This window comes from Podarcis vaucheri (assembly GCF_965113315.1).
Source record: "Podarcis vaucheri genome assembly, chromosome: 5".
In the NCBI taxonomy this organism is placed as follows: Eukaryota; Metazoa; Chordata; class Lepidosauria; order Squamata; family Lacertidae; genus Podarcis; species Podarcis vaucheri.
In genome coordinates, this window is record NC_138763.1 from 55,715,777 (window position 1) to 55,740,141 (window position 24,365).

At 43.3% G+C, this 24,365-nt stretch overlaps 1 protein-coding gene across 2 annotated transcripts in view; it reads left to right on the forward strand.

The window, feature by feature from the left end:
- The first annotated feature begins 8,491 nt into the window (after positions 1-8,491).
- PLPP4 (phospholipid phosphatase 4) overlaps positions 8,492-24,365 on the forward strand; it is a 92,612-nt gene continuing 76,738 nt past the window's right edge. Inside the window, exon 1 of one of the 2 annotated variants that reach the window (XM_082222814.1) lies at positions 8,492-9,237. In XM_082222814.1, coding sequence (XP_082078940.1) covers positions 9,182-9,237 — 56 coding nt within the window. In that variant the 5' untranslated portion in view covers positions 8,492-9,181. The remainder of the gene's footprint in view (positions 9,238-24,365) is intronic. The other variant, XM_082222815.1, reaches the window with a different exon arrangement.

Consider the following 24,365-nt stretch of genomic DNA (forward strand, 5'->3'; position numbering starts at 1 on the left):
TTCCGGGAAGCCATTGATATTTTAAGTACTGCTTTAAACAGAGCTGCTGCCATGCTCTCTGATGCCTGAGACTGTTTCATGGCATGCCAGTTATGCTCAGTGCTGTTTTTGTGGGGGGACACAGGGGGACACATACCCCTAAACATTTTGTGAATCTACATTTGGCCTCTTTGAGGGGCGGTATTTCAATATGAGTAGGAAAATGAGAGTGCCCTTGAACATTTTTTTAAAGAAAAAAAGCACTGGTTATGCCCCTCTGCCTGCACTGTTTCTGCCTTTTTTTGCCCTTGTTTATAACAGCCAGGGCTTTTCTGAAGCAATCATTTGTGCACATGTGCAGATTTTAAGATGATGTCCAGAATTGTATCATTCTAAGCTAAACTGAAGTCTGCAACTGTGTGGCACCGGCAAAATGTAATCATATGAGATTTGGCAGGAATAAAAGCACCTGCTTGCTGGTAAATTAACTTGTTCAGCATAGTCTGAGAGAGTAAAGCTGACTTGTCTGTAAATTGGTAGAGGGAAAATGTAACTATTCAAGAGGTCCAGAGCCGCAGATGGGATTGATCCTCTGAGAACACTGTTCATGAAAAAGAACATTATTGAAAATGCCCAGCTGTGGTTGCATAAACACAGAATCATAGAACTGTAGAGTTAGAAGGGACTCCAGGGTCATCTAGTCCAAGCCCCTCCAAGTGTCGCAAAGTAGTCTACATGCTTCTTCCCCTTCCCATTTTATCATCACAACAACACTGTGAAGCAGGTTAGTTTGAAAGCCAGTGGGTGGTCAAAGGTTGCCAGTGAGCTCCATGGCTGAGTGGGAATTTGAACCCTGGTCTCCTGAGTGCTGGTCAAAAACTCTTAATTACTGCCCCACACTGGGACCATAAATATACAGTGGTACCTTGGGTTCATTACTTAATTCATTCCGGAGGTCCGTTCTTAACCTGAAGCACCACTTTAGCTAATGGGGCCTCCTGCTGCTGCCACGCCGCCGGTGCCCGATTTCTGTTATCATCCTGAAGCAAAGTTCTTAACCCGAGGTAATATTTCTGGCTTAGAGGAGTCTGTAACCTGAAGCGTATGTAACCCGAGGTACCACTGTATAGCCATTGGTTCTGGAGGGAGTTTTGTCAGGCTATCTTCTTAGAGGAGAAAGACAGACTGCTTTCCTCTTGTGTTTTCCCTCAAACCACAGCTGATGCAGCCAGGTAGAACAGTGTGGGGAGGGCAGAAGTCCCTAAGCCACAGAAAGAATACACTTGCTGTATTCATTGCTGTTGAAGAAACGAAGCTGTGTGGCAGCGTATACGGTATTCAGAATGCCATTCCCCTTCTCTGGTCCCAAGGGACAAACTTTTTTTTTATGACTCTAGTTTCTATGGTGGCAATTTCAGAAGTTATGCTAGGAAGACTTGTGTCATCCTGTCTCAAAGGAATAAAGTGATGCAGCAGCCAAGTTCTTCTGTTGCCTTATATTTCCCCTCTGTGTATCATCAAAAGTCTGACCAAAGCCTTGCAGCTTTCTCCTGTAAAGCTCCAGTGCCTGCCGAGCTCTCTTCTCTTTCTCTCAGATATCATGGCAAACACCTTGTTTTATGGAGTGGAGTCTTGGGCCAGTTCTGCATTTCAATTCCAGCTAGGGGCCTTGTGAATGTCCATAGCATCACCATTCCTCTACAAATCTCCAGAAAACTCAGCCTTATTCTGAGCCTACAATAGCTTCCTACATTTCTCTCATTCTATCCGTGGCTCAGTTCAGACATCACACCAAACCATGTGCTAACCAGAGCTGAGAACACACACCATGATTTGGGCTTCCAGATGTACAGCAGACAAACCATAGCTTAGAGTAGAGATGGGGAACCTGCGGCCCTTCAGATGTTGGCTGAGACTGAAGCATGGCCCAGAAGGAGCAAGAGCTGCATTCAATCTATCTGGATGCCAGAGCAGTTGCAAAGGTAGGAGGACGCCACTGTGAGCCACCATCTTGTATTGCATTTGTCTCTGCCCTTGGCCTTAGAACCTGATTTCAGAACAAGACACAATCATGGAGATGTAGAGTAACAAATGTGCATTGAGTGATATCGTGGAGCTTCCACTGAGGGGCATAGGACATGCCTGAGATCAGAGCAGAACAATATTGACAGAGTACAGTATATATCTTAATTATTTTTCTCTATCCTTGGATCAATTTTGCTCTCTTGAATACTCCAAAGGAAATTTAACCAGCTGCTAGCACAGCAAACCCCACCTAGTATTAGAAAATCAATCTTCAATCTTTATGCTACATAAATAACCAGGAGCAATAAATGTTTAGTGATCAGGCATCAGCAAGCCAATGATGATAGCAGGGGAAAAACTTTGCTTCATTTTTATGAATTTATTATGATGACTATTACAGCAGGTAATGGGACATATAAGCAATCTCATGGGGGGGGGGAAATCTTGTTTTCACTGTGCAGTACCTAATGAATTTAAATTAAGGAGGCAGCTTCTAGCCAAATTAAATGATGTGTTCAATATGGAAAATGAAAAAGGATATTTTTCTGCTGCTTGAATCCCATATACTTAGGGCTAGATCCACAGTTTAGCACTATAATAGTTCAAGGGAGAGAAAGTGTTATTTGGTTTGTTACTACGGAAATATTTGCCTCTTAATTTTGATTTCTTCCTGTCTGCCATTCTAAAAAAATATAACAGATGAAAAGTTTTACAACATGAATAATCTCGGAGCTGATAAGAATATTCAGTGTTTTTAGCTTTTTAGACTTTTAAAAAAGTTTTCATAATTTAGATTTCAGTTTTTTAAATGTTCAAAGTGCTTTAGATTTAATCCTCAACACACCTTCTACGAAGTCCCATTGGACTCAGTGGGACTTAGCATGATGCCATTGTTTCTGCTTAACATTTACTTAATGTCATTTGTGAGCTAGATTCCAAGTAGAACGTAGAAAATGACGATGCCCAGAGAGATATTTAAGTCTACACTCCCAACATTTGTCTGACAGTTCAATGCATGGGGATGACAGACTGACTTTTTTGAAAAATGCCATCTCTATACTATTTTCGCACATATAATGTGAGCTGCATCATTTCTGCGCAATGGGTCACAAATATAGATTGGCTTTTTAAAACAACAACAAAAAACTACTGGAAATGAGCTTGAAAAATTTAATAAAGCAGTATCCATGTGTGTAAATTACTCCTAAGCAGGACTATTGCAAGTGAGACTATCCACTGAAAAAGCCTGATAATCAATATGGCCAGTAATATTGATTCAGTGGCAGAAACATCCCAGGTGAATCAAAGATAAGGCAAACAAATATCTCTATCCAGATTCACATCTGGTGCTTTACAAGTGCATAGAAGAGTCCATTTCATGACCCAGAGGAAGGGAACCTGAGGATCTCCAGACGTTGTTGGACTACAACTTGCATCATCCCTAACCATATGCCATGCTAGATGGGGCTGATGGAAGCCAGATTCCAACAATCAGGAGGGCCACAGATCCCTGTTGTAGCCTGCCAGGGTTTTGAATGTTCAGTCCTGGCCCCTACAGGCCGCCCTACACATCCTTATCTAGGGAGGAATAAATCTGTTGATTTTGATTTTTCTCAAATTCACAATTTTAAGTTCAGTTCTCAATGTGTATCAAAGTATTATATATGACTTCTCAAAACCACATTCTCCTACAATACACATTTTTGTAATCTATTTTCACTAATACAGGTATACAAGTAATTTTTTTGCAAGTATTTCCCCCCAATATACTGAGTTTTGTAAATTATTTTATGCAGACTTTCCCCAGCCATATGCATTTTTGGCTGGCTGAATTACTGTATCACAAAACTTAGAGAAATGATAATTTCAGAGGGTAGCTGATAGTTTGCATTTTGTTTTGGGATGTGTGAATCACGTAGTTTCTCATTAAAATGCCAGCTGAACCAAATGTCTCTCCTCACCCCATCCATCGAGGGTGCTGTCTTGTCATCCATGTTGAAAGAAGATTCAATCTCTGGTGTAACCACTTTCTGTACTGTACTGGAAGCACCACCTTGATTCCAGCAGCAGAATGTATTGGACTGGCGCTGGATAGTACTGTATTCAATTTATGGTGGGTCCTTTGTGAAATTCACCGGCCCTGACCACTGACTCCTCCCAGTTTAGCTTAACCTTGCCACTTCTAGCCTTCTGAAAACAATAGCTAAGGGAGATGACATCTGAGGTTAATGGGTCAGAGCCTTTCTTCTCGCTCATAATTTGGGTACTGGTTTAGATGGGTGTTGGCTCTGAGAGTGCAAATAGTGCAGAATGCAGTGAGCTTGTATAGTCTGATGACAGGTACTGGCTATGGAGAGAAATTTAATAGTGACATACCAGGTAAGCAGACTGTTCACCATTCTGAATTCTCTCCGTATCATCAAATGGAATACCTGGCTGTAGAGATTTAACAGATAACTCTTGGAGAATCTCTGATCTGATACTTAAATGCTTCATGAGAATGACAGCAGGCATATTATGCCTGACATTTCCATTTACATCTACTACCTGGGGGGAAGAGAGAAATCAGCCATTTGGCTTTTGTTATGAAGGAAAAAAAATACATATATTACTATTGAATCTTGGAGATTATTTTAGCCTGTAGGGGATCAGATAAAAAAACACTTCTAACATTTGTTGCTTGCCTAAGCAACCGCTAAGAAGATTCAGCCGTGGCATTCCTTTGCTGGCAACTATATAGACACCTTTTTAGTAATTAAGGCAAAGATCACACAACACAAACAGACGCCAAAAATATTACAGAGGAAAAAAGGCATGGAATACTCCTAGATACAGAATTATTTATTGCTTTATATGTGTTCAGTTAATGCTGGAATATGTGGCATGCCTAGTTATCCCTGCATCTACAAGTGTTACATTCTAGGTTTGGAATACTTGTATTACTCGTCTCAAGCAGAAGATCTAAAACTTCCACCTGCAGATGACTTGAAAATGACTAGAGTCTCAGCAGACCACTTCATATATATATATATATATATTTTCCCTTCAGCAATGGCATTTTCATCAAAAGCAGTTCTGTGTTATGAATATCACAGGCCCTAGGCTAGGCTGCTTAGAAAGTCCCCTTTAGCCAGAACATTTCGAGGGGGAAATTAGTAGACTGCAGTGATGCCATATTATGAGAAATCACAGGGCCTGTTTCACCAATCTGGCCCTGTAAAAATGGGCTAGATCTCTCTTGTTAGACAAAATAAATCAGGTGTGCTACCAACTAGACATTCTCAGTTGCTCCATAACCTTTCCACAGCTCACCTGATTGGAGATCACAGTCTGGAGCTATGCACCTCTATTCCACAGGCACCCAGTGAATAAATCTAGAAAGCCCCATTGCACTGCTGTGGAGGACCACAGTTATTTTGTTGACTACTGTTTTCATGAAGTCTTCATTAGTAAAGAAAAAACAGAAGCTATGATATAGGAATCAAACTAAAAACTGAGATTATATGCCTTACTGAATATGTTGTAGCTATTTCAGTTGATTTCAGGTAGGCTATTTTATGCTTCAGCAGCAAACCTTTAAAGAGACAACAGCTGGCTTTAAACACTGGAGGATGTTACATGCATGCATGGTATATCAACTATGCCCCAAGAAATCAGAGCCTCCTTAATCCCCCCACCTTTTTTAGTATACTGTGATTATAACTTTTCATCCACATCCGAGTATAATTACATGCCCAATTGGAAGTGTGTTTGTCTAGCAGGCCTGAGACTAGGGTCTCTATAGAAACACCTTTTGCTTGTTCAGACCCAGAAACCTCCCCCCTAAATAAATTCACACATCACTCAAATTTTGGTTTGGGTTTTTGGCAGAATTTAGGCCACAACTTTATTGATTACAGAAAGTGACTGGTTGCATAGGCTCTGGTCTGACTAGCTTTCTGCCTTGCAGGTAGCGCTGACCCGGGGCACCAGCATTGGTCAGCCAAGGGTGAACATCTGGATAAACGGAAAGCCAGGAATGGGCTAACTCCGCCACCCAAATGTCCCCCTGGACTCAGGCAAGGGCACAACCCCCTCTCAGGGGTTGACCAAACTATCGAGCCCCTGGATTCCTTTAATGGAATACCCTTCACATAGGGATGGCGAGAGGATTTTCCCATCCCTATCACCTGAACCAGAGCCTATCCGCAACCTTACAAATTGTGATGATTTGCTATGTAGCAGGCGAAACCCAAATGGCAACAGCCAATCAGCCAAGTGGGGAAAATTCCTGCCGTGCCCCTGTCCCAATGACAGACGACACACGACGGCGTACCAAGGCCAAGCGCAAAGCCCTAAAGGTAGGGAGAGGTGGGTGGGTGTTCCTAATGCACGTGCCAAAAGAGGAAGCTCTTGTTCACGTGCATGGGCATAAATAGGTCCCTCAAACCATTTGCACTGTGTCCCACTGGCCAGATTGCACCCAGCTTTGAGGGACCTACCAATCGGGTGTTGAGGCTGACCAATTGTACCCACCCACAACACAGGGTGTCAGTTTTCCAGGTCTCACCACAATACGTGCCCTCTTTAAGGGAGGACCCAATTTCCCCTCCCCTAGAAATCTGCCCATTGACCAGGGGTGATGCATCCAATTTTGTTGTGTGAAGCAAAATAGGAAGGTGCCACCCTGCCATCACTGCCCCGCTGCTAAAACCTCTGGCTGCCAAAGCCTCCCCCTTACCTAGATTGCGTGGCTGCAGCTGCAAAGTGGCAACAGTGAGCTCCAGCACATCTCACAGAGCCTACAAGATCTCATGATATTTTGGTGAGCTTCTGCAAGAGTTCACTGGTAGCCACTATCACCACTACTTTTCCGCAAGTGGGGTGGCCTACAGGGCCATCACCTCTTTGGGTTCTGCTGGCCAAGGCGGCTGCTTCAGCCTGCCTCATGGTCAGCCTGGCCCTGCCATTGATTGAAATGCTGCCCCGTTCTCAGAAGTTAAACAGGTGGCCATTTTGTTTGTGGCACCCTGGCTTTGGGACACTCTCCTCACAAGAAGGCTCACCTACCACCTACTACCTGCTCTGCTCTTTTATCTGCTAGGGCAGCGGTGGGCAATGCGTGACCCTCCAGGTATTGTTGGACTCCAACTCCCATGAGCCCGAGGCAGCATGGCCAGTGGCTGGGGATGATGGGAGACCCAGTCCAATAGCATATGGTGAGCCACAGGCTCCTTATGCCTTTGCCGGGTGGATATTCCCTAGTCGAAGAGAGTCTTAGCAATATTCATTGGCATTTTATGGTTTTATGGTTGATTTATCATTTTATATGTTTAATGTGAGCTACCTTGGACAATTAATCAGAAAGACAGGATGTAAATGTGTTCGTTAAATAAAATATATAAAACCTCTGCTGGTTTCAGTGTGGGATATTGGGTGTTGTAAATGTGTATGAGGGGGAGAGAGGGAGTGCCATGCTTGAAGTTTTTCTTGGGAATTTAGCAGGATTATTCTCTCTTCCAAGGTGCCTTTATTTTGTGACTTTTAATATTCCAGTATTATTATCTACACATGTTCTATCTTTATGCAGTACATTAGAATCAAGATGTTGGGTGATGGGGCAAAGGATTTTAGATATTTTAAGGAGAAAAGCAATACAAGCACAGTCATGTCCAGGCATTTGTGGTCAAGACACTGCTTCTTGCAGTCAGCAGCCAAACTAAACGTGACATTAGTTACAGGAATTAATGTGCATGGTTTCCCCAATGTAAATAGCTAATATGGGGGTGAAGAGCAGGAGTTTTACTGTGGCAGGCAGGACAACTTTACCCTTTCCTCCCAACTCTCTGATCCCAATGAAGATTGTGCTCACTCTCCAGCCCAAGAGCTGCTATTTGCCCTGGAACCAAATATTCTGTTGGCTATCTTTTAGAAAACCAGTGAGGAGCTTGAGTGCTATAGTCGAAAACTGCATGCAAAAGCTCACACAAGATGCTATTTTCTTGGTGTGAGGGTCCTGATTCTCATATTCCCAATTCAGCCCTTGTTGAAATTTTTTGACCAGAGGGATGAAAACCCAAATAGTGAGGCTATGGTGACCCAGGTTCAAGTCTCAATTCACCCATGAAGCATGCAGAGCACATCGGGACAGCCATTCTTTCACACGCTAGCCAACTCACAGGGTTGTTGTGGGAACAAAAATGGAAGGAGAGAGTGGAAGCATGATTATGAAGCTAATAAATCAATCAATGCTGATTGGGTATTTTCTTTTTTTGGGCGGGGGGTACTTCTTCTGAAAGATTTTTGCCTTATTTAGAACTCTTCCTGGCAGGGCTTCTGTGTCAGGGGAACAGAAAGCAAACCATTCATCCAAGAACGCTTTCCTGATGCCTGCCTGCTGAAAGCTTTACCTGCTCCATCTCTGCCTGTCATGCTGCGCTACGCAGGCTTGACAGGAGCGTTAGCCCTTATTCCACCACCTTGTAACTCCGTAAACATAACGGGTGATTTTTCACGCCGTACTACACACTGAATGAGCGTTGGCATTTCGCTCCTGGGTAACGCGTCTCTCCGGGCGAAAATGGGCAATTCCGGATGCTGATCAAGAGAGCCAAGGAGATCCTGCCAGAGGGGAATCTCCCGAGCTGGTGGGCGGGAGGCGGAGAGGCAGGAGAGCGTCGGACCACTAGAGGCAGGCAACAGATAGTTTTCCTCGACGGGGAGGGGCATGGAAACCCCCCAGGATCCCTTCAGCCCAGACTGCTCTCGGAAGCGAAAGGCGTCTCTTCTGCCAGGCGTGCTTGGAGCGGGACTGCGAGAGGAAAGGGAGTCCCGGCCAGAAGGCGAAGAGCGGCAGCGCCGCGTGGGCAGCGCGGGAGAGTCAGCGGCAGCTCCAAGAGGCCAGCGCGCCGTCGCCGACGCCGCAGTCGCGGCTGCCGTCTAGGGCGCAGGCTGCACTCCGGGCGCTTGGCTGGCGCTTGGCATGGACTCGGAGCGCCGCGCTGCACTCGGCTGGCCACGGAGGGCTCCGGAGAGACGCCGCGCTTGGGCTGAGGTTCTCACCTCCCTGTTGCCTCTTTCCATGGGATTAAAACCAAGGTGGTGAAGCAGCCGCCGGCCGAGTGGATCGGACCTCTCACCTGCCTCCACACCACCATCACCCCCCCAAAAAAAGCCCGTCTTCTCTTTGGACCGAGCCATGTGGGACCTCGCTCTAGAGGTGGGGATACGGGCCCTGCTCTTCGGCGTCTTCATGTAAGTAGCCGAGGAAGTTTCCTCTAGACGGCGGCTCGGTTCGCCAGTGCGCACCAGCCGAGTATTATTATTATTATTATTTATTATTTTTAAAAGCTCCGTTGCCAAAGCCGGGGAGAGTTGGAGGGGAGGGATAGACTAGATGGCCTTTGGGTGCAGCCAACCCGGGAGGACTGTGGCAGCGGGAGGGAGAGGCTCTAGCTGAGCGCCCTACCCGTCAAGGTGGTCAGGGAGGACCTGCGGTACTGAAAGCTTCCCCAAATGAACTTGCCTCCCCTTAAAGCCTTACTCTAACCAAAGGGTGCCCTCTTTTTTAACTTAAAAGTCTTTTTCTAGACACCCCCAGCCCAATATGCCAAGTCTGCTTGTGGTCACATGGTAGGAAAAGAAATGCACTCTGCACGCGCTCAGACACCTTTCTCAGAGGTGTCTCTGCGTGCTCCAGAGTTAAGTCCTGTCCCTGGAAACAGGCAGCCCTGGCACAAACGTATCCTGCCGCACAGAACGTGTTTTTCACTCCGAAAGCTGCCTGAGGGGAGGGGTGTTAAAATGCTCCCAACAGCAAAACATTGACACAGCCGGCCATTGGTTGGTGCAGTTTGTTCCACATGGGGAAAAGAAATAAACTATTTTCTTCTTCTCCTCATGAAAATTAATAATTCTGAAGAATTTGTAAAACAGCACCATCTAGATAATGGAACATGATTGCAACGTGTGGCTGCAAAGTGTCCCTCTGTATAAGTTCTGTTCATTATCTGCTGGGAATGGTTTAGAAGGGGAGGAGGGGATCAACACCAGGAGAAATCCCGTTTTTGTTCCTCAATATTTGTGCCTTTCTCTGCTTGACTTACAGTGCAATCCGATGCATGTCCTCCCAAAAGTAAGCCCCATGACCAGCACTGTATTTTTTCTATGGCTTGTTTAAATTTTTTTCTGTTAAAAATAAATAAATCATTGTTAATGGCTCACTTTAGTATCCTATCCATACTTTCAATTCTCCCTCAACCTGCTTCAACTTTTCTGTTCCTTCTCTTCTCCTCATTATAACTTTCGGTTGCGATCCTATGCCCACTTACAAGGGAGTAAGTTCTACTGAACCCAGTGGCACTAACTTCCGAGTTAACATAGGAAGCTGGCTTATACTGAGTCAGACCACTGGTCCATCTAACTCAGTACTGCCTTCACTGACTGGCAGTAGCTCTCCAGGGTTTTTACCAGCCCTCCCTGGAGATGCCGGCGATTAGACATAGGACCTTCTGCATGCTCTAACCCTAAGCTGCAGCCCTTTCCCAACATGCTGTAAGGTGGCAGCCCTATGGCTCCTTACCCCAGAATATGTCCCATTGACGTCAGTGAGACTTACTTTTTGAGTAGTCATGCATAGGCTTGTAGTGTAAAAAAAATGTACAGATAGTGATAAATAGCACCAAGGTTGCTAGCAGAGTTGTTTATTTCAATTCCTCACTCCACCAAGGATAGAAAAAACATGCTTGCTTTGACCAGTTGAACAACATCAAGGAATCTTGACCTGAGAGCCCCGGTGCTGCAGTGAGGCTTGGTTTATATGCTCTCTTCTCTCCTCCTTGCCTGTGCCAGGAATCTGCTGAATAGCTTCCTCCTGCCTTTTGCTGGAAGCTGACAAGAGGGAGAAAGATGACTGTGATTTGGGAAATGGGGGGGGGGGACAGAAGAAAACAGGTTTTTGTCCTGCTGCCTCCACAGCCTCCCTGCACCACTGCTGCTTCTTAATTGGCTGGGACGTTAGTGTTGTTAGTGTTGCATGTTTGATAATTGTAAAGGATCTTGGACACTTGTGCTGAGTAATTTCCACCAAGTGTTTGGCTTTTGTAGTGCATGCTGTAGCTTGGAAGTAGTAGAAAACAGCTGCTGATTCTCATCTTCTTCTTCTTTTAAAAAAGAAAGTGAATCAGCTGTATTTGGTGCCTTGTTTTGTCTTTTTTTCCCTTGCAGGGTGGAGGAGGACATGTTATGTAACATAACTTAAAAATGGTGCAGGGTCTATTTTGCTCAAAGGGACTCTGGAGCTAAAAAAGGAATCTTGTGTGCATTTATGAATGATTTGTCACATTTCTTGTTTTTAAACAAAAACTCACCCTTCTGTACCCTACCTTTCTTAGAAGAGGCAAACCACCTTTCTCCAGGGGGAAAAAATATGTATATCCCCCCCCCATAGGGAACACACTTGGCTTTCACTTTACAGCCTTGAAATGCCACACAGCAGTTGGTAACCCTTATGATCATATTTGGGATTCTCCTTTCCGTTGAAACCTGCAGCATGGACTAAGGATTTGAAGGGCACGCATTCAGCACAAAGTAAAATAACAATGCAAATCTGTTTAAATAACTTCTCACAAGTGTTTCGTTCGGCAAGGCTACCTTAAGGAGCTTCCAAAGTAACATTAAGGGCTTGCTCCAATGACTGGATGTGAGATTTCCCCGTACTCCCTCCTTTGCCTGTTAATACCAGCCTTCACCCTCCAGATACACTGATCAGAAAAGCTTATGGTACAATCTTGTTTGGATCAACTTTTTATTAAGTTAGTGCATGCTGAAAGTGTTCACTTTTATGCTGCTAAACCTGGAAGGATTTGCAGTGCACATTTTGTGATTTCTGTTTTGTGTGTCAGTAGAATATTTGTTTGACTATAGAGAAAGCAAAGGTGTTGACCCATAATAAATATCCACATTAGGGATTTTTATTAGGCCAATCAATATGTTACAAAATAGTTTGCATGCTTTCAGTTAAGTATTCTGAATAGTCCTGCCTGGTTGCTGAGCGCAGGAGCCAAAACTGATGAGAGGGAGGAGAAAGACTCCCTTTCTATGGGATCTCCCCTTCTTCTTTTTTTAAAAAAGACCTCCCTCTGGTACAACTAAAAATGACAGATAGGGTGTTAAAAATGTTGCAGTTTGAAATGCGCCATAAGAAAACCCAATGCAGGGAAATCTTCACAGAATTGTACTGTAGGCTATGAAAGGAAAAGAAAACATTAATGTTCCAGTTTGAATTGGCAACCACATCAGATGGTTATGTGCGGAAACATGTAAATAGTGTAGTAAGACACCAAGTGCGGGGTTTAACTAGGGTCACTTTCATTTGCTTCATTGTAGGATCTGAATGGGTGGAAAACATATGTGGGGATAAACTTCAATCCTTCTAACAGGGAAATAAAGCAGATATAACTGGATGAAACTCTCCTGCCAAGGAAAGAAGTAGTGAAATATATTCCCTATCCCCCTGGCCACACCTTTCAAGTGAGGAGGAAGGTCTTCCTTTCTCCTCTCTCCTTGGTGCCTTGTAGCTCTGAGTGGGTGATACAGGTTAGCCCCCCCCCCCAATGATACATATGGTGCTCCTGGGTCTCCCAGCCCTGAGTGGAAGCCTCAGGAATCACCGTTCACCTGCAAAAATGTCTCGGGGTGCCTACCTGTTCCTGCACATACCTGCCAAGCCATCAAATACAGCCAACCTATTTAACTTGGGCCCCTCACTAACGGTCAGTCTTCAGAGTAGAAAAAAATAAAAGCCATTCTTCCAGGCCAATCAAAGCACGGGACAAAAAGATTCCCATTCAACTCTTTGAAACCAGCCAGCAAATTCTATACCACATATAGGGAGAGTGAGATCGTTGTTGGTCAGAAGCTGTGAGGAACACCTCTAGGTGGGGCATGCTTAAAGCTGTTGCTTTCTCTTCCCACAAGCTGGCATGCTGCCCATCAGTGCTTCTTGGAAGCATCAGATGTACCCACCAAGTCCTTTCCAGATGAGATAAGCATGGTTGCATGCATACATAGATATCCTTTTCTAAATGGGAGTGAATGAGTTTAAGATTGGGATGCAATATAAGGGAAGACAGATGGAACAGCTACAGTCTTCAACCCAGCTGAAGAAAAGGGGAAATCCCCTTCCCCCCATTCTAAAATCCCAAGTGGTTTGGTTTGTGGATTGGGTTGGCAGTTTAGAACCCCTGACTGTGTTGACTGGGGCTGATGGGAGATGGAGTTCAACAGCATGCAAAGGTTTGTTGGCTACCCTCAGAGAATATGATCCTGTTAACATTGAAGGTGAGACTAGAGTTACTTCAGAAGAATGGAAGGTGGCAAAATTCTTACTTCGGGAGCAAGACTGTTGCTGCATTAAAGTGAACAACTCGGGGGGGGGGGTATACTCCTGAGATGTTTCATGCATTTCCAGTTCTGTTGGTCTTGAGTTTAGATAGAAGGCTTGTAGTTATTCTCAGTTCTTTTAAAAAACATGAGCTGGTTAACATGCTGTGTAAGACAAAAGTTTATCCTGTACTGGCAAATGTAGAGATTACCATCTTTTGTTCAGCTTGATTGCTTTTTAATTAACATTGATGATCATGCCATCTGATGTTTCCAGAACTGGCTGAAAATGTTGGTACAACAACTTTCGATGCCTAGAAGTTACTTCTTTGTTGCACATCGATGGCTGATAGCTTCTGAACTAGGAGATTCCCCGTCATGGTTGGCTGTGGGCTGGAGGGTTGTGGTCTATTCAGTGAAAAATTTGCAGTTGCCTAAAAGAAGGAGCCTTGAATGGGGGCTCCTCCAGGTTGAATCTGTTTGTTTCTTAGAGAGCTGAGGCTTGTCCTTAGGGAAGTTGCCTGATATTGAGCTAGAACATTGGTCTATTGTTTACACCAGGAATTGGGAACATCAGGCACAGGGCTGAATGTGGTGCTCCAAGCTTCTCTGTCTTGTAGGTCAGGCCATTCACTCCACCAACCTTACCCCATACCCTGCTTCCCTGCTTTTGCTTGGCTGAACTATCATAGTCCTTGTATTGTGATGTTGCCTCTTGCTTACTGAATGGAGAGGTGTGTGTGAACACATGTGTAGAAACACCTGACTTTTGCATGGCTGGAATGTAGCCTCCTATGCATATCTGTTGCTCTACTCACTTTTGCTGCTGGTCCCACCCTCAGGAGGCTCTCTTTGAGGTGATACAGCCCCTGAGCTGAAAACATTTCTCCATCCCTGGACTGCACTGAATGGCAGGAACTCTCCACCATTTCACATTGAAGTCTTAGTTGCACTCCTACCTGGAGATACCAGGATTTGAATCTTCTACCTTTTACATCCAAAGCATATAATATCACCAAGGAGCTTCCTCCTTTTAACTGATTTCCCACCTGTTCAATTATGTTACGTTCATAAACCTTCTACTGTGGAACTCTCCCCTCTGAAATTCAGCAGGTGCCTATAGTTGTTTCATTCAGACACAGCTTAAAACTTGGCTCTTCACTCTGGCTTTTGTAAGTTATTAATACCCAGCTGGAACTGCAGTTTTCTTTTTCCATTTCTGTGATTAATTGTTGAGTGTATTGTATTCTGCTCATAATTGTTATGGTCTTGTATTTTTTATTTAAATAGATTTTATTGTTTACTTGCCCAGATATCTCCAGATGGAGAGTGGACTATAAATATTTTAAACGAATACATTTGTCAATTGACAGCACAAAAATGCCACCACTCTCTTGACAAGGAAACATTCCCACTGAATAGATGAAAATGATGATGAGGTAATTTAAGTGCCTGGTGTATCTGTTGCTGGAGCTTGGTAGCACAGAAAAATGCAATGCCACTCCCTTCTACCACATATTGGCAAAGGTCATTGGGATTTGTATTGTTGCTGATAGATTGTTAGCTGAATAAGGTTTCAAAGGTACATTGGCCCCCTTCTTTGCATATATATATATATATAGAGAGAGAGAGAGAGAGATGAATAATGCTTGATAAATGTCACATCTTCATGTTAAAGCAGTTAGTCTGTCGCTCCATAAATGTTGTCCCACATAAATTGGTAAGGCTGATAAAATACAGAACAGCACCAGAATTCATACTTGGATGCTCTCATTATGGAAACGACACATCACTAGGCATGGATTTAGGCAACATGATTTTAATGATAATTACAATAGATGTTGTGAAAGCTTGGTTGTTAGCTGATTTGTGATAAAAGAGTCAAATAAAGACGGAATTGTATTTGTCAGGAGTACTTTCAGTGGGACTCCTGCTGGCAAGTGATAAGATTTCCATGTGTGCTAACCACCATGGGAACTACTCACAGATTTATGCTAGTATGATTCATTTTGCTACAATTCTCGGTTATGTTTTATGTGTTTGTGTTTAGTAGAAGGGTCTGGGGTGAGCTAGTGTAGCAGAATGGCTATGAAACTGAACTTTCGACCAGAAAGTAAGTCCTGGTGGAAAAGACATCTCACCTCTGCCAGAAATTAATTACCAGGGCACAAGAAAGTCCTGATAATTCCCTTCCCTAGAAGCAAGAGGGTGATCATACTGATTACAGGGACACATTTTAGATCACTGAAGTAATGCATTCATGTCATGACAAAGCATGGTTTGTTGCAGGGATAGACTATTGCAGGAGTGCAGAAGCTGGGGCCCACCCAATGCTGTTGGAACTCCAGTTCCTCATCACTGTAGTGGTAACTTCAAAGACAACCCCATTTCTCTTAGTTTTCCATATCTTCCCCCATAGCTCTGATGTGCTACCTGAAAAAGTGAACCGTGAACCACACTTCTAATATGAACCAAACTTCTAATCCCCTCCCCCAATGCTGCAGGAACTGAAACTGCACTTTTCTCAGGAGAAGGGGGAGAGTTGGTGAAAGCTCTTTTTGTTCTGTGTGACGATGTCACAGAGTTGCTGGTTCATGTGGGGCAAATGCTGTCAGGTTTGCATTCCGTATTCATGGGAATAAACTCCACTCTTCCTTGAATACTAAAGTTGGATGAAAGTGGAGAAAGAAAAATAGAATTCTTTATCAAGCCAGGATATCAAATTCATTGCTGGATCAAAAGATTGATTTTAATGAGAAGGGATTTGCAAATTATTACTGGTTTTCTAAGGTATCTATTACTCCAAATACATTTCCAGAGTCTGGCACTTTAAACCACATAAGAGAGACATCCTGTGTTCATTAGTTCTAGCTTTAATGAATGAAAAATAAGTACAGGTAGAAAAGTTAACTCGTCCCACCAGCCATCTGTTTTGCATATATAGTATCCTGGCTGTGTTCTTTAACCGTGATAGCAAACACCAGTGCTGTAATGGGCTATTTTCTTTGTGTTGTGCATAAAATTCTCCCAATAGTCTGCCTTTCCTTGCAGTACAGGCCAAGAATGGGTGCTGTCCAGTAGGACAGTGCTGATGCCCTGTTTCAGGACAATGGACAGTACCTATATTTATAGTACTTCCACTTCTCCAGAGCACCAACAGTGGTGCAGTGCAAGGGTGATGTGCACAGCACATAACAACCATTAATGCCTGTGTACACTCATGAGACCAGCTTTCTTTTTCTCATCATGCCTCTCTTTTGCGAGCATCCAGGCACTCAAGATTCAGATTGGTTTTTGCATGTGAATGACCCTGGCTGGACTTGACTAGCATTCTCCATCTATTTCAAAGTGATGAAAATTCTTGGGCCTAAGTTATCGCAGAGCACTGGGGTGTGACACATATTTGAGTTAGAGTGGGAGTATGGCATTCATAAAAGTAATAAAACTGCAAGCAATTGTTTGAGATGGCATCAGCTGTACTTGATGAATGAGTAATTAATAACCTAATTAAAATTTGAGTAAGTGAATACTCCTTTGCATTTAGAAATATCAAATGGTGAAGGTTACCTCATCCTCCAGGGTGTTCTGCTACTGAAGTTAGATAGCTTAAGTAGCCTAATGATGGTTCGAATCAGGGGTAAGATAAGTGTATGCTTTTGAAGGCAGAATGAAGTGAAGGCTTTTGAAGGCAGAATGTTTGACCTAGCAGGTCTATTCAGACATGATTCAGAGTCATAGTTAGACATTTCTGTGCCCAGTAAATAGTTGAATATCTATCTGCATCCCCGATTTACTCTTTTGAGTAATGGTGTTTTTTCCCCTCAGGCAGACACAAGAGATAAAGTAGATTGCTTTGCAATCCTGGTTCCCTTTCCTGCCTTTTCTTGGAGAGAAAAAGCCTGCCAGATCCTCCTGTTCTCTGTCCATCTCTGTCTACAGCAGGGTTGGGGCAACCTTTTTGGTATCAAGGTGTGCATTCCATTCTGGATAACCTTTTGGACTGCATGCCTGAGGTAGGCAGGCCCAGAAGCAAAAGCAGGTGGAGAAACAAGTGTACATCTTACTTTTGTACAGTAGGTTAATTTCTACATACACTTGCATGCACCTTTCTATTCTTTCTGGCCTTCTGTCGCCACCTGTTTGCATGTAGCATGCTGGATACTGTAGGATGAAATATAGGGTTGAATATCCAGACTTTGGACAGGGGGCTGGGATGAATCACACCACCAAAATGACACCTTAGATATGGTGTTATGATGTTAAAATGAATGACAGTGAGGATGCGAGGTGGATAAGAGAAGTCGAGGGGAGATTGCATGAACTAGAACCTGCTTAAACAAAGGTTCAGTTTTACGTGGAACCTCAAGGCAGATGTGGGCAGAGGAAAACAGACCACTAATTCTACATGGTTTAGTACTGTTGAAAGTGTATAAAGCAGATCTCTACGTTTCTTTTGAAAGGTGTCACTATTTTTTGCTGTTAGACTAGACACAGCACAAAGTCAGAGTGAAGTTTATGGCTTCTTCATAGTTTTGTGGTATTAAAAGGACCACCTTGCTTTTTATATCCCTGCACTACATTTATGGTCCATCACTGAGGCATGATTGACTGCTCTTGTAATGTCATGTTATCACTAACTAGAAATGTGCATGCAGAGTTGTGGCTACTGAGATTATGGAACTCTGTGTCCACTGGGATCAGGCTGGCACTATCTGCAATGTGTTTTAGGCATTAGCTAAGTGTTAATAAAAATGGCTAAATAATAAAATGTTATTGTTCCAGCAAGTCTTTGAAGGTGTATTGTATTTCTGCGAACTCATTGATATATACTGTATTTTATTATGTTCTCTGCATTGATTTGTGAGCTTGGTTTCTACATTTTGTATCTTGTATACCTGATACCATATAAATATATTTATCTGGATTACAAGATACAAATTGGAACAAAGTGTCTGCTCATTAAACACTTGAAGTAGATTTGGGCGTATTTTTTTTTAAAAAAAGAAACATGGCTGCTTATAAGATGCATGGGCTTTAAAAATACAGCAGTGATAAGGTGGGGTATGGTTGTCATTAGGTAGGAATAATTTTATTTGCTTAGCTAAAAGCCATAACAAAACAGAATGCAAAAAATAAACAATAGGAAAAAAATCATAGTTGAGTCACAAATTTAGCTCTTGATTTCCTGGCTGCCAGCCTAAATAAAGGAACATGCAAAGTAACATAGTTTTCATTATCAAACTGCAAAAAAGCCTACATACCATGCATCCCTTTGCATGGTCGCAATTAGCTTTTTGGTGAGATGGCATTCATAAAAAGTATGTTATTTTGTGACTTTTCAGATTTGACTACTGCAGCCATGACTGGGATCTAGTGTTGATTAAGGTGACATTGTCTAACATTAAAAATTGTTTCACGTGTTGATTAAGAACAACATCTTTCAGGGCCATTTTATCGTGGCTTGAGATCTTCACTGATTGTGAGGTAATTCACAGTAGAAATGTCATTCAGGGTAATTGGATTGTGCTTTAGAAGCAATATCTTGTTAACAGCATCCCTTGGAGACATGTGTTTATCTGTGGGGTGATATGGATGTAATCTGTATGGACATGTACATTATTATTATTGAATAGTTATTGTATTAAACCTGTGTAATCCTACGTCAGTTAAGACTTAATCAGCTATTGGTAACACAGACCTGTCCTTTGTGGGTGGCATAACAAATACATTCACTCATGACTATAGATAGAATCCTACGTTTCAGTCCCCATGAGAAACAAGGATACGAACATGTTTTCTTCTCTCCTACGCTTGCTGTATGATGATGCAAAAGTTCATCAAATTGGTCCTGTCTCTCACCTTATTTATATTTAATCTCAATGTCCTCAATGCGGGTGTTTTGTGCGGGGTGTGTGTGTGTGACGGTGGCTCTCATTTACTATTGCAAGCCTCCTCAACATGGAGCATGCCATTTTTACGTACTTCAAGGTACCAGCAAACAACTGGTGATTTATAATAAGTAGTATTAGTACTAGGTAAGCAGAAAGGATTAAAGCTTTTATATTGGCACAAAATTGTGGTGGTGAGTAGAAAATAGACCATCCAACAGCGCAGGCAATTGATCTTCAGAAGATTATGTATTTAATGCCGACAGAGTAATTTTGTCTCATGCTCTCGCTGATATGACTTGATGGACAGTGAATTGGGGTTCCTCTGCAGAAAGATTTTTGGTGCCTCAGATACAACTTTTTCTTGAAACAGTCTCCTTGAGATGCCAGAACAATTTTATATGATTTCCAGATGTCTGTGCACCTGTCTTTTGACCAGTGTGGACTGTCAGAAAGATGGCAAGGAAGGGGAAGGGGCAAAGGCAGTTTGGTGACAGCCCTCCCAAATGAAATACCCACTTAAGAAGAGCAGGAAGGACAAACATATCTTAAGGGTTGTTTTTATCCCAGGAGTCAGAAGTTGATTCTGTCTGCCCTCCCTGTATTTACACGCTTGGAAATTCTGAGATTACAATGGATAGGTGGCCTATGTTTAAAACTACAGACATAGTCAACATTTGGTGGGCTTCCTGCTAATGGCAAATTAATGTTCCTGACTGTTCGCTTATCTGTTCTGAACTCTGAAATCTGCGAAGAGTAACTAAACTGCTGAACCATTTGTTACATTTGTGCTATGGTTGTCTTTGCGGGGAATGAATCCTAGACTTGTAGAATTGGAAGGGATTCCCAAGGCTCATCTAGTCGAACCTCTGCAATGCAGGAATCTCAACTAAATCATGCCTAACCAATGACCATCCAACCTCTAATGTCATGTTATGGTTGAGTCACTTGGTGGCCCTGGACTTAGAGTGGAGCTGAGTGCTCTCTACAGCTCTTCTGTTCCTGTTTTCAGAGGTGATGAAATTCTTGTCCAGCTTCCTGTCAAGAGCAGCTTAAGGACATGTGTGGCTGCCTCATGTGGTAAACCACTGAAATGCATTAAGAAACCTTCTTAACTGCCCCCCACTTCCCACTACGCTGGCTGATCATTGTTTTTTCCTTGCAGGAAAAGGTATAAAAGGCTTCCCCTTTTCATCTGTGTCTTGCTTGAGCAGCAAACTCTGCCTAAGCCCTGGCATATCTCTGCATTTCTGATCTTTCCTTAAATCCTAACTTGTTCTCCCACCTTGCCTGCATGTTCTCCACTGGATCCTAATTATACTTTGGTTCTGCTTCCTGGTTTGATCTTTGATTGCTCTTTGATCCAGAGTCCTGGCTCCCAACTCCGGACTTGCTCCAAACTACTTCCCATGGCCCAGCCCTTCCTTGCTGGTCTGGCTGCATCTGCTGGTGGGCTCCCTGCCTTCCACCTCACCAGCTGTATTGGGTACCAGTCACTGCTGCTTCGGCACTTTCCACATCATTGTCAATAAGTCACCATCAATTTCGTCTTCCTTGTTGTCGTTTTTCAGTATCCCTTCAGTAATGAAGCTGCCAAGGGCTCTTGTTGAGACAAGACTGTGAAACGGATTCTGCAAATAAATTGGGTATTATCATTTTATGTCTCCATCTTTTCTATTCCATGTGAATGTCTGGATGTTCAGTTATAATGTGAGTGTGCTACATTGTTGCACCCAGTCGAAAAAGTGGCCAGTTTCCTTTTGAACCTGTTGATTGAATTTTGGTTTCAATCGATTTCCATTGCAATTTTGTATTGTGGGGAGGCTGTAGTGCCATCAAGTGCATGTTTTTCACTTGCAATGAGAAATGTAATTCATTCTGTTGCAAAACAACATCATCGACCTTTTCTACTGTGGTAGATAAATAAGGAGGACTTGGCTCTGAGACTGCTCCTTGGCACCGCTGCTGTCAGTTACTTTTTATTTTTGCAATCTCCATCTTGTGATTTCTAATAACTGAACAAAACTCTGAACTGTGAACATGGACAAGACATGGTCTGCCAATTTCAGACCTGTGAAGAGATGGCTCCCTGCCGCCTTTCACAGCTGCAAAGGAAGAAAATGTTACCCTTACGTATTCAGAAGCATGCTTTGAAGTGTATAAGCTGGAGGATCTGGATTTTAGTCAATAAGAGTCACATGGCTGGTAATTTTGTTGGATGTTGTTCTCCTCTTGTCCTATCAAGAATGACATATCTGTGACATGAGGCACAACTCAGTGAACCACAAGTGCTTAAATTTAAGATGATGTAGTGGAGGAGCAAAGGAAATGTGCAGATACAAGAAAAACACAGAGAAAGGGGGAAAGGGGTGGTGAAACAAAAGCATTTGTACGAACCATCGAGCCATATTTATATGCCTTCCTGAAATCAGTGTTTTGACGACAAAATGTATGTAGCTGTATGAAGCCATCTTTGCAGTAGAAACTAATTTCCTATTGAGAATGACTGCTTCGAAGATGCTATTGTCTTCAGATTTGACTACCAAGAGTGAAGCTTATATTTCTCCAACATTAGGGCATTTCAACGAATTACCTTTGCCTTTCTGTAATTTAAACCACTAATATGAATGAATGATTTTCATTTAGTTCTAAAGGCTATAAAACCACCTGCTTTGAATTAATCCACAAGGAGAACAATGTGTTTCGAAAACTCTCCTCTAGTTCTTCAGCATTTTAATTCTAGGCATGGTTAAAAAAACAGAGCAGCTTGGGAGATTGTGATGAAGCTTTCAGTCCAGTCCTATGCATATTTAAGCAGAAGATCCTTTGATTTACTCCACCAATGTATGATCTCTTCTCCAAAATAAGTCCCCCCAAGTTTAATGGTGCCTACTCCCATGTAGTTGTGTTGCAGGATTCTACTGAAAAATATGGGAAAATTCCAGATATCCAGATACCCTTCTAGTAAATCTTTCTCTCCCCACTCCCACTGCCTCAGATCAGCACTCTGGGAGAGGATGTGTATCTTGGAGAGTGGAATTTAATTGGCAGAAGGGTTCAGCAGCCCTAGATTTGTTGTCAGGCTGAGCTCTGGAGTATGTACAGCAAAAGTTAAGAACAGTGCCTATGCATGCGCAGAGTGTTTTCCTTCATCACCAAAACCAGCAGCCTGTCCCTGACACTTGGGATGAGAAAAGGAATCCAAGGCAGATTGAATTTTGTTAGCAAACCCACTAAAGAAAAAATTCAAGGACTGGCCCAAGCAACAATAGAGGTGCCCCAAAAGGATTGTCTGTCCTTCACTCACCCACCCACCCATTGGGTTTGATCAAGGAAATTAAAGGAACTCCAACCCATCTACTATCTCTGCCTCATCCACAGTTCATAGGCAGCCCTTCTGCTGTGCTCCTATATCCTAACCCAGGCTGGTCATAACTCCCACTAGACATGTGTTCCGCAACTGTTGAGAAAGGGCCTCATCCCATTGTGCACCTATAGGGGAGGTTCAAAAAGTATCTACATGGTGCTTGAGAATAACTTGCACCTAAATATTAGTAAGACAAAGGAGATGGTGTTGGACTTCCAGAGGAAGAGAGGGGAACCTGCCCCATTGTATATCGGGGGGGGGGGGCTGTGTGGAGAGAGTCTCCTCCTTTAAATTCCTGGGATTGGAAAATCAACATTACTCAGGTGGTAAGAAAGGCCCAGCAGAGACTCCATTTCCTCAGGGTTTTGCGAAAGAATAATGTTAAACAACAACTGATGAACTCCTTTTACCGGTCCACAATAGAAAGTGTCCTTTCATATTGTATCACAGTCTGGTATGCTGGCTTGACAGCCACAGACAGAAAGTCTCTACAGAGGGTGGTGAATACAGCACATGATATCATGGGCTGTCCCTTGAGTCTGCTAGATGACATCGCAAGGGATCGTTGCCTCAGGAGAGCGAGAAAAATTCTCAAGGGTGACTCACACCCCGGCCATCACCTCTTTAATTTTCTACCCTTGGGCAGGAGATATAGAGGTATAATCAGCCGTACCAACAGGCTAAAAAATAGCTTCTATCTGTGGGATGTTAGGCTGTTGAACGGAAAATAACATCGCGAAATTGACTTGCGAGGTGGTGTGTTGTTCAATAAGAGATTGAGTTGTGGTGGGAGGAGGTTTGTTTAATTTCATTTTACACAGGTTGTACAATAACAATAAAGGTGTTGTTGTTGCTGCTGCTGTTATTAGAGCTCCTCCTTTGCAAATCAGGATCTCCCCTTGAATGGAGCAGTACTCTGCAATGTGACCCCCCATTGTTCTTTCAGCAAATGAGTTCAGTTAAGCCCTTTCTCGTGAGGTGACAATCTAGTTCTCTGCCACCAGCATCAGATGCTGGGCAAGGTGAGAGAGAACAATGTAGGCAGCAGGACACCTCAAGTGGAATAGGGCGTTTGCTACAGAAGAACCGACGGGTAATCCTGACCCTGCTACGGTTGTCAAGCTCCAGCTTGCAAGCCGGGGATGTGCTCTGCCTCATCTTCCAGGCTGGCTGACCTACTTGGAGGGTAAAAGCACCCAGGCTGCTGAGTTACCATCTGGATCGCTGAAGCTGCTTGCTTCCAAGAAGCCAAGCAGACTTGGTTACAACAGGGGAAAAGGAGTTATGATTTACTGTAATAATGCTTATTTGTGAATTATGGCATGGTTATCATACACTCCTGGTGTGTGAGTGGTCTGGGTAAGCCACACAGTGATTGGTAAGGGCTCAAGCAGAGGAAAAAGAACAACTTTGCAGGGGATGAACCTGGTCCTGGTGTGGTCCATGTGTTACATATCTCTAGCTTGTGCTCCTGCATCCCTGACTATTGATCATGCTGTTGGGAGTTGAGAGTCCAACAACCTCTGTCCAATTCCCCATCACTGCACAACTCTGACCTGCTCTTAAGGTTAGGACAATTGTTTCACCTGTGTCTCCATATCTACCATTGAAAGCCATGACATCTTGCCTTGCTTCTGTTTTCATAGCACTGCTAAGGGGAGAGGGCAATAAAAAGGAAAGCAAAGAGCTTGTTTGATCAGTTTTTCCCTTCACTGAACTGTATCTATCTTGGTTCAGTGGTTCAC